This window comes from Coregonus clupeaformis, chromosome 18, assembly GCF_020615455.1.
Source record: "Coregonus clupeaformis isolate EN_2021a chromosome 18, ASM2061545v1, whole genome shotgun sequence".
Classification (NCBI taxonomy): domain Eukaryota; kingdom Metazoa; phylum Chordata; class Actinopteri; order Salmoniformes; family Salmonidae; genus Coregonus; species Coregonus clupeaformis.
In genome coordinates, this window is record NC_059209.1 from 37,736,376 (window position 1) to 37,746,518 (window position 10,143).

General features: G+C 45.9%; 2 protein-coding genes across 2 annotated transcripts; both read left to right on the forward strand.

Moving 5' to 3' along the window:
* Nucleotides 1-2,396: 2,396 nt before the first annotated feature.
* On the forward strand, nucleotides 2,397-3,337 carry LOC123493094 (extensin-like). The gene is made up of 2 exons (XM_045226983.1): nucleotides 2,397-2,883; nucleotides 3,255-3,337. The coding sequence occupies exons 1-2, from the start codon at nucleotides 2,397-2,399 to the stop codon at nucleotides 3,335-3,337; spliced, it is 570 nt and encodes a 189-aa protein (XP_045082918.1).
* Nucleotides 3,338-6,343: 3,006 nt separating this feature from the next.
* On the forward strand, nucleotides 6,344-9,633 carry LOC121555776 (potassium voltage-gated channel subfamily S member 2-like). The gene is made up of 2 exons (XM_041869614.2): nucleotides 6,344-6,803; nucleotides 7,242-9,633. Exon 2 carries the CDS (start codon nucleotides 7,290-7,292, stop codon nucleotides 8,730-8,732), a length of 1,443 nt encoding a protein of 480 aa, XP_041725548.2. The 5' UTR covers nucleotides 6,344-6,803; nucleotides 7,242-7,289; the 3' UTR covers nucleotides 8,733-9,633.
* The last annotated feature ends 510 nt before the right edge of the window (nucleotides 9,634-10,143 follow it).

Below are 10,143 nucleotides of genomic sequence, written 5' to 3' on the forward strand. Positions count from 1 at the left end.
AACTGGAGAGCCAGGGTAATGTTTTAAATAACTGGAGAGCCAGGGTAATGTTGTAAATAACTGGAGAGCCAGGGTAATATTTAAAATAACCGAGGAGCCAGGGTAATATTGTAAATAACTGGAGAGCCAGGGTAATGTTTTAAATAACTGGAGAGCCAGGGTAATGTTTTAAATAACTGAGGAGACAGGGTAATGTTTAAAATAACTGGAGAGCCAGGGTAACGTTTTAAATAACTGGAGAGCCAGGGTAATATTTTAAATAACCGAGGAGCCAGGGTAATGTTTTAAATAACTGAGGAGACAGGGTAATGTTTTAAATAACTGGAGAGCCAGGGTAATGTTTTAAATAACTGGAGAGCCAGGGTAATGTTGTAAATAACTGGAGAGCCAGGGTATGTTGTAAATAACTGGAGAGCCAGGGTAATATTTTAAATAACTGAGGAGACAGGGTAATGTTTTAAATAACTGAGGAGACAGGGTAATGTTTTAAATAACTGGAGAGCCAGGGTAATATTTTAAATAACTGAGGAGACAGGGTAATGTTTTAAATAACTGAGGAGACAGGGTAATGTTTTAAATAACTGGAGAGCCAGGGTAATGTTGTAAATAACTGGAGAGCCAGGGTAATATTTTAAATAACCGAGGAGCCAGGGTAATGTTTTAAATAACTGAGGAGACAGGGTAATGTTTTAAATAACTGGAGAGCCAGGGTAACATTTTAAATAACTGGAGAGCCAGGGTAATGTTGTAAATAACTGGAGAGCCAGGGTAATATTTTAAATAACCGAGGAGCCAGGGTATTGTTTTAAATAACTGAGGAGACAGGGTAATGTTTTAAATAACTGGAGAGCCAGGGTAATGTTTTAAATAACCGGAGAGCCAGGGTAATGTTTTAAATAACTGAGGAGACAGGGTAATGTTTTAAATAACTGGAGAGCCAGGGTAATGTTGTAAATAACTGGAGAGCCAGGGTAATGTTGTAAATAACTGGAGAGCCAGGGTAATATTTTAAATAACCGAGGAGCCAGGGTAATGTTTTAAATAACTGAGGAGACAGGGTAATGTTTTAAATAACTGGAGAGCCAGGGTAATGTTGTAAATAACTGGAGAGCCAGGGTAATATTTTAAATAACTGAGGAGCCAGGGTAATATTTTAAATAACTGAGGAGCCAGGGTAATCTTTTATTAGACTAGGACTAATGATGATAGATATATTTTACTTTCAGGAACGCTGTTTCACTGAGTTGATGTTACAAAGGTCATCAACAGTAAATGAAACCCAACATTCACACACCTTTGACTCACTGCCAACCCATACTGTGAATATATTGAGCGACATCAGAGGGAATGTCCTCTGACTGACCCATGCCAGGCTGAAGAAACCAGCTGGAGAAAACATTAGATGAGTATATATATATATTAATACATACATATGAGTAGATATGTCTCCTATAGACAGAATACAGTCCTTTAGACCCTGGAATATATAACATCTCATGGCTGATGTTTCTATGTCTGTGTGTGTGTCTGTGTGTGTGTCTGTGTGTGTGTCTGTGTGTGTGTGTGTGTGTGTGTGTGTGTGTGTGTGTGTGTGTGTGTGTGTGTTTGTGTCTGTGTGTGTGTGTGTGTGTGTGTGTGCAACCTGAACTCAGGGGTTGACGTAACATAGTAAACGTAATTCCGTGAAGTAATTAGTTTGCTATGTTACGTTTCGTAAGGTATGTATTAATTAGTGGATGTCCATCATCCATTTTGTATGATTGATATGTTACGAATTTGCAAAACGTATGATATGTTATGAATTAATATTTGTTGTTGCTAACGTTAGCTAGGTGGCTAACACGAACGTTAGTTAGGTGGCTAACGTTATCTAGGGTTAGTGTTAGGGTTAGGAGTTAGGTTAAAAGGTTAAGGCTAGGGTTAGGTGAAGGGTTAGCTAAAAGGGTTAAGGGTTATGGTTCAGGTTAGGGTTAGGAGTTAGGTTAAAGGGTTAAGGTTAAGGGTTAGGTGAAGGGTTAGCTAACATGCTAAGTAGCTAAAAAGTAGCTAAAAAATAGTAAGTAGTTGCAAAGTTGCTAATTAGCTAAAATGCTAAAGTTGTCCGTGATGAGATTTGAACACGCAACCTTCGGGTCCTAGACGTTCGCGTTATACGCCCGACCGTATGTAACCTTCTGTCTTAGGTAACCGTACCAAACGTAACATACCATACTAATTTCAGTGTCCCGGATTTACATTTACAATGTAATGACTAGTCTATGAGACCAGACTGGTGTGTGTCTGTGTTAGGATGCATCACACTCAGACAGCCTCCACTGCCATCAGAAATACTGTGATTATCTACCCATGAAGGAGAGGAGATGAAATCATAGACCAGCTTTTTATTTCAAAGGCATATGTTTAGCTCCAGCCCCCCTCCCAGCTCCAGCCCCCTCCCAGCTCCAGCCCCCCTCCCAGCTCCAGCCCCCCCCAGCTCCAGCCCCCTCCCAGCTCCAGCCCCCCTCCCAGCTCCAGCCCCCCCCTCCCAGCTCCAGCCCCCTCCCAGCTCCAGCCCCCCAGCTCCAGTCCCCCTCCCCAGCCCCCCCTCCCAGCTCCAGCCCCCTCCCAGCTCCAGCCCCCCTCCCAGCTCCAGCCCCCCTCCCAGCTCCAGCCCCCCCCTCCCAGCTCCAGCCCCCTCCCAGCTCCAGCCCCCCTCCCAGCTCCAGCCCCCCTCCCAGCTCCAGTCCCCTCCCCAGCTCCCCCCTCCCAGCTCCAGCCCCCCTCCCAGCTCCAGCTCCCCCCTCCCAGCTCCAGCCCCCCTCCCAGCTCCAGCCCCCCCTCCCAGCTCCAGCCCCCCCAGCTCCAGTCCCCTCCCCAGCCCCCCCCAGCTCCAGCCCCCTCCCAGCTCCAGCCCCCCTCCCTCCCCAGCCCCCCTCCCCCAGCTCCAGCCCCCCCACTCCCAGCTCCAGTCCCCCCTCCCCAGCGAACCCACAACCCTGGCGTTGCAAGCGCCATGCTCTACCAACTGAGCTACAGGAGACCCTACTACGGGGGGAGGAGAGAGAGAGGGGGGAGGAGAGAGAGAGGTAGAGAGAGAGATTGACAGTGAAAAAGCAGCCAAACTGCAGATGGAGAACAGCAGTCAGCGGATGAGGTCCACATCAAAACTCCTACACACACTGCAGACACCCTCTCACACCTCTCTCCATCTCTCTCTCTCTCTCTCTCCTTCTCTTTCTCTCTCTCCATCTGTCTCCCTCAATCTCTTTGTACAGCTGACAGGTTACAAGGGAAAAGTCATCTGAAGCCTCACAAAGGAAACAGAGTGATGAGCCTCCTGCCAGGACGATATGATTAGAGAATATAAAGGGCCAAGCTAAGGAGGGTGACTTCCAATAAGGGAAGGACACTTGAGACACAGCATGATGGATGGAGCTCCACACTGAGGATAAACCCCCCAAATCCCCCATTCCGAAACCTCTATTCAACGTCTCCACCACCATCTCAACCCCCCCTTAAATCATTTTAACTGGGCTTCTGGAGATTTACTTAAGGAGGATAGATTGTCCCAAATGGCACCCTATTCCCTATATAGGGCACTACTTTTGACCAGGGCCCACAGGGAACACAACCATTGGAGCCACTGCCAAGTCAGAGCAGCATCCAAAGGACCCAGATGTAAAACAGAGAACGTCTTCTAACCAGAACCTCCTGAGAAACGTGGATTATTCTCTCATGCTTTTCCTTTTGATAAACAGCCAAGGACAAGACTGGCTAATCAAGTGTAGCGGGGTGTAAATAAATCACTGATCTGAATAACACTACAGTATAAAAAGCATGCACTGTTTCATGTACATTTGAACACGGTTTCATTCAGTGGTACATTTGAACACGGTTTCATTCAGTGGTAGATTTGAACACTGTATGATTGCCACTTGAAATCTGCTATCTGTTATTCTGAGAGAAAAATGTGGTGCCAGGAAAATAACCTCTCACTCAACGTCAACAAAACAAAGGAGATGATCGTGGACTTCAGGAAACAGCAGAGGTTGCACCCCCCCCCTAAGGTGGAAAGCTTCAAGTTCCTTGGCGTTGTACATCACTGACAAACTGAAATGGTCCACCCACGCAGACAGTGTGGTGAAGAAGGCGCAACAGAGCCTCTTCAACCTCAGGAGGCTGAAGAAATTTGGCTTGGCACCTAAAACCCTCACAAACTTTTACAGATGCACAATTGAGCGTGTCCTGTCGGGCTGTATCACCGCCTGGTACGGCAACTGCACCGCCTGCAACCACATGGTTCTCCAGAGGGTGGTACGGTCTGCCCAACACATCACCGGGGGCAAACTACCTGCCCTCCAGGACACCTACAGCTCCCGATGTCACAGGAAGGCCAAAAATATCATCAAGGACATCAACCACCCGAGCCTCTGCCTGTTCACCCCGCTATCATCCAGAAGGCGAGGTCAGTACAGGTGCATCAAAGCTGGGACCGAGAGACTGAAAAACAGCTTCTATCTCAAGGCCATCAGACTGTTAAATAGCCATCACTAGCACATTAGAGGCTGCTGCTGCCTTTTGAAATCACTGGCCACTTTAAGAAATGGAACACTAGTCACTTTAATCATGTTAACATATCTTGCACTACTCATCTCATATGTATTTACTGTATTCTATAATATGCTACTGTATCTTAGTCCATGCCTCTCTGTCATTGCTTGTCCATATATGTATATATTCTTAAATTCCATTCTTTACTTAGTTTTGTGTGTATTGGGTATATGTTGTGAAATTGTTAGATATTACTTGTTAGATATTACTGCACTGTCACGGCCTGGCCTTGAGAGGTCGGTTGTCTTCAGTTGGTTTGGTCATCTATGTTAGAATTTCTATGTTTAGGATCTAGATGTTGTATTTCTATGTTTGGCCGGGTGTGATTCCCAATCAGAGACAGCTGTCGCTCGTTGTTTCTGATTGGGGATCATACTTAAGTAGCCTGTTTGCCTACCTTAGTTGTGGGATCTTGTTCCGTGTTTGAGGCTTGTATGTGTGTAGCCGGAGGACTTCACGTTACGTTGGTTCTTGTTTAGTTTATGTTTATTTGATTTATTAATAAACATGTTCGCATCCCACGCTGCACCTTGGTCTGACCCGTCTCTCAACATTCGTGACGTGCACTGTCGGAGCTAGAAGCACAAGCATTTCGCTACACCCGCAGTAACATCTGCTAAACACGTGTATGTGACAAATAAAATTGCCTTTGATTTGATTTGATTTGATTAGAATATAGAGAACAATGAGACAGTTCCATCAATGTAAAAACAGCTTCTCTATCCGCCTTCACAGACATGAGGAGAGGGGAGGAGTTTTATTGTTTTACTGTTTTACTGTGTGCTAACCTTAAAAAAAAAGGTATTCTAGAAGGGTCTGTGACTGTTAATGTGGATGTGCTTGGTGTTACATCACTCTTTTAAATCCTGTGTCCCCATTGGAACACAAGATAACCTGTCATGCCTCAGAGAAGACAGACGAAAGTCACTGGTTGTGTTCTCTCTCTCTCTCTCAGCGCATAGATACATATGATACTAACCCCACTGTCTGGAAATGATCCACCCACTTACTCAGGAACAATTCTCCATGGAGATGATATATATTTTAAACTGTAGTTTTGATTTAATGTAATCCTATTCGAGCATATAACAGTAATCCATCATCCAGACACACTGAAATCCTAACCAGCAGAGTAGATGATATCTAAGACTGTTAAATAGCCATCACTAGCACATTAGAGGCTGCTGCTGCCTGTTGAAATCACTGGCCACTTTAAGAAATGGAACACTAGTCACTTTAATCATGTTAACATATCTTGCACTACTCATCTCATATGTATATACTGCATTCTATTCTATAATATTCTACTGTATCTTAGTCCATGCCGCTCTGTCATTGCTTGTCCATATATGTATATATTCTTAATTCCATTCCTTACTAGTTTTGTGTGTATTGGGTATATGTTGTGAAATTGTTAGATATTACTGCACTGTCAGAGCTAGAAGCACAAGCATTTCGCTACACCCGCTATAACATCTGCTAAAACACGTGTATGTGACAAATACAATTTTATTTGATTTTATTTGATCATTCAATTGATTTGACAACGGATTAGATAAGCAAGCCCACGTTTTCCGCTCACGAATCAATCCTAACCTTTCCACGTCTCATCCGTCTTCACTAACGGTTCGGTTCGAGATAACGGTATGGGTGACTTCTCCTCCCTTCGCGGAGAGCAGAGCAGAGGAAAGGAGTTGTCCCTTTCAGCACCGGAGAGGGAGGTGTTGAATTCGCTCGCAGCGGAGGGCGGAACGGTAGTTTACAGAAAGTCTTGCTACTGCACAGCAACAGAGCCGGGTCTAACCGCTACTAGACGACAGAATGGAGATTCATCCGAGGAATTCCCTCACTACAGAATTGAAGCATCTGGAGCGTGTTAGAGATGAAGATGTATGACGTGTGCTCATGATTTAATGACGTAAATAGGGTTAGTCTGTATGAGGGCGGACACATTTTATATCTGGAGAAGAGACAGACAACCTCGTTCAGGCTGACGGCTCCGTGGGAAACCCCTCTATCTAATCTGACCAGTAACGCATGACAGACAGAGAGACAGACCGAGAGAGCATTGTTTCTGTCTTCCACGCTAGCAGGAGGAGGCACAGAGAGGAGAGACATCTATCGATCTACGTCTATCCAAGTTGCTCAGCAGCTCCGTGAAGCTGACATGCAGACGCGTTGTGTAGGAGACTCGGAAAAGGTCGTTGAATAAAGTAAGGAATATGTGATGTTTTGTAATATATTGTACCGTTATAATGCAACAGTATTCCATTCATTTATTGATGTATTATTTAATGCATAGAGGTAGCATAGCCAAGATAAAAAATAACACAATTGTTTGACTTGTAGCAAGTGCGCACAAGCGTGGCATGAGATTTGAAGGAAATCTAAAGTGATGCTGTAATGTGATGAAGACGCAACATGTTACTAAACGACCAGAGTGTGTGGTCTCATTCAGAGACACTGTCGTGATAAAGCAAATCGCCAAAAAGCAGCAGAAATATTCACAGGCCTATAGCCCATTTCTTCCTATATATTTTGTGCTGGTTCTGGTTGCTGAAGGGAATAGCAGTCATGATATCTGACTGTCAATATTTTCTCTCTCAAAGCAATGAGAGGATTTTAACTCCTCTCATTGTTTTGTCTCTCAGTCTGCAGGAACCTCTCCTCTCCCTAGTCCCCTCACCCCCTTGCCAGACATGACGGGTCAGAGCCTGGAGGAGCTGACAGCAGCCTACGAGGACCACACCATCCGCATCAACGTGGGAGGGTTCAAGAAGAGACTGCTCTCCAACACGCTGTCTCGATTCCCAGAGACCCGGCTGGCACGGCTGTTACGCTGTCAATCAAAAGAGTCAATACTAGAGCTCTGCGATGACTATGATGACATGGGAAAAGAGTTCTATTTCGATAGGAATCCGGCTCTCTTTCCTTACGTGTTGAATTTCTACAACACGGGGAGGCTCCACGTCATGGCAGAACTGTGTATATTCTCCTTCAGTCAGGAGATAGAGTACTGGGGCATCAATGAATTCTTCATCGACTCATGTTGCAGCAACGCCTACCACTGCCGGAAGATGGATCCTGACCGCGGGGAGGACTGGGACGACTGCCGGAGTGAGGAGGGCAGCACCACGTCATCGTTAGACGAGATCCTAGAGTTCTATAATGACGCCGCTAAGTTCGACAAGCAGCCACTGGGGATCGTCCGCAGGCGGATCTGGCTAATGCTGGACAACCCGGGGTACTCCATCGCCAGCCGCATCATCAGTATCCTCTCTATCCTGGTAGTGTTGGGTTCTATAGCCACCATGTGCGTCAACAGTATGGCTGAGTTTACCCTGGTGGACAGGGAGGGGACGCCCCACGAGGACCCCAGGTTTGAGACGGTGGAACACTTTGGTATCGGCTGGTTCACCTTGGAGCTGGCGGCCCGGTTCACAGTAGCCCCAGATCTTCTCCCCTTCTTCAAGCATCCGTTGAACTTAATAGACCTTGTGTCGATATTACCGTTCTACCTGACGCTTCTCATTGACCTGGTGGCAGAGAGCAGCCCGGCGTTAGCCAATCTGGGGCGCGTGGCGCAGGTGCTGCGGCTGATGAGGATCTTCCGTATCCTGAAGCTGGCGCGTCACTCCACGGGGCTGCGCTCTCTGGGCGCCACGCTGAGAAACAGCTCTAAAGAGGTGGGGCTTCTGCTGCTCTACCTGGCGGTGGGCGTGTCCTTCTTCTCTGTCATGGCCTATACCGTGGAGAAGGAGGACAGCGAGGACTTCTCCACCATCCCAGCATGCTGGTGGTGGGCGACGGTGAGCATGACCACGGTGGGGTACGGAGACGTGGTCCCGGTGTCTGTAGCCGGCAAGATGACGGCCTCAGCCTGTATCCTCGCAGGCATCCTGGTGGTTGTGCTTCCCATCACGCTCATATTCAATAAGTTCTCTCTCTTCTACAAGAGACAGAAACAGTTAGAGATCGCTATGCGCAGCTGTGACTTCCACCAGGAGATCAAAGAAAACCTGCCCTCTGTCAATCTGAGGAACTATTATGCGCACAAGGTGAAATCTCTCATGGCGAGTCTGTCAAATATCAACCGGAGCTTGCCCAGTGAACACAGTCTGAATGAGATGTCAATACATTAAAGATCTGTGAATCAACAGACTGCCCCCCCCTGGCCTCATAAGGAACGGTGTGACCAAAACAAGAGGAGGAACATTGTGAAAGTAGTAGTGTGTTTTCTGTGTAGCCTGTTGAATAGAGCTACATGGGAAGCTATCCAACGTCGTGGTGCTGAAGTTCAGTTTGACTGACAGGCGACGCGTGGGCGTGCCAACCACCATCACAACCTTTCTATTGGGGAGAATCTCAATTGCATTTCCTTGCTTCCTCACGTCCTCTCTCTCCTCACCACCTTCTCAAAACCTATTGGATGAGAAGGCCAGAGGTCCTTCCCCTCTGACCCTCTGACCTTCTAATCCAATGGGTTTTGAGAAGATGGTGAGGAGAGAGAGGACACAAGGAATCAAAGAAATTAAATTCAGATTGTCCCCAATGACTCACTTCCACCTTTCATTCCCCCCTCAGTGTTGAACTGGTTCATCATTAGACAGAGGATGATAGTCTGACATGTTCTACTGCTGTAGTGTGTGTTGGGGTCTATTCATTACAACGCTCATTAAATAGTCTTCAATAAAGGACACAGTACAGGACAAGTCACAACCCTAGGCCCTGGTCTTCATCACTAGTCACTATAGGGGTCAACCCCAGGCCATGGTCTTCATCACTAGTCACTATAGTGGTCAACCCCAGGCCATGAGCTTCATCACTATAGTGGTCAACCCCAGGCCCTGGTCTTCATCACTAGTAGTGTACTGAAAGTGTACCCTAAAGTATACTCATTGTGATGTGTCCAAAGTATACCTTTACTCGTGTTCTCTTCTTATGAAATAGTTTTGATGTGTAACTGTTGTACTCTGTTGTACTGCAATGAGATACCTTCAGATGTCTAGCTAAAGAAATCCATATTAAAGAACAATACATGTTGATGAGATACCTTCAGATGTCTAGCTAAAGAATCCCATATTAAAGAAACAATACATGTTGAGATACCTTCAGATGTCTAGCTAAAGAATCCCATATTAAAGAAACAATACATGTTGATGAGATACCTTCAGATGTCTAGCTAAAGAATCCCATATTAAAGAAACAGTAAGTGGTATTGTTCCACATTATTGTGATGGTATGACCCACAATATCAGTTTAATCGAAGACCAGAGTGAGAGAGGACTCACTTTAAGATAGAAATATTGAATTCAATTTTAAACAAAGAAAATTGGTGAAATATACACTGAGTGTACCAAACATTAGGAACGCCTTCCTAATATTGAGTTGCACCCCCTTTTGCCCTCGGAACGGTCTCAATTCATCGAGGCATGGACTCTACAAGGTAGCTGGATGTCCTTTGGGTGGTGGACCATTCTTGATACACATGGGAAACTGTTGAGCGTAAAAAACCCAGCAGCGTTGCAGTTCTTGACAAACTCAAACCGGTGC

Excerpts from the sequence above, each read along its gene's own strand:
- LOC123493094 (XM_045226983.1), top strand. The coding sequence starts at position 2,397 with ATGTTTAGCTCCAGCCCCCCTCCCAGCTCCAGCCCCCTCCCAGCTCCA. Across the intron at positions 2,884-3,254 it reads CCAGCTCCAGCCCCCTCCCA|CTGACAGGTTACAAGGGAAA; the intron begins GCTCCAGCCCCC and ends CTCTTTGTACAG.
- LOC121555776 (XM_041869614.2), top strand. The coding sequence starts at position 7,290 with ATGACGGGTCAGAGCCTGGAGGAGCTGACAGCAGCCTACGAGGACCAC.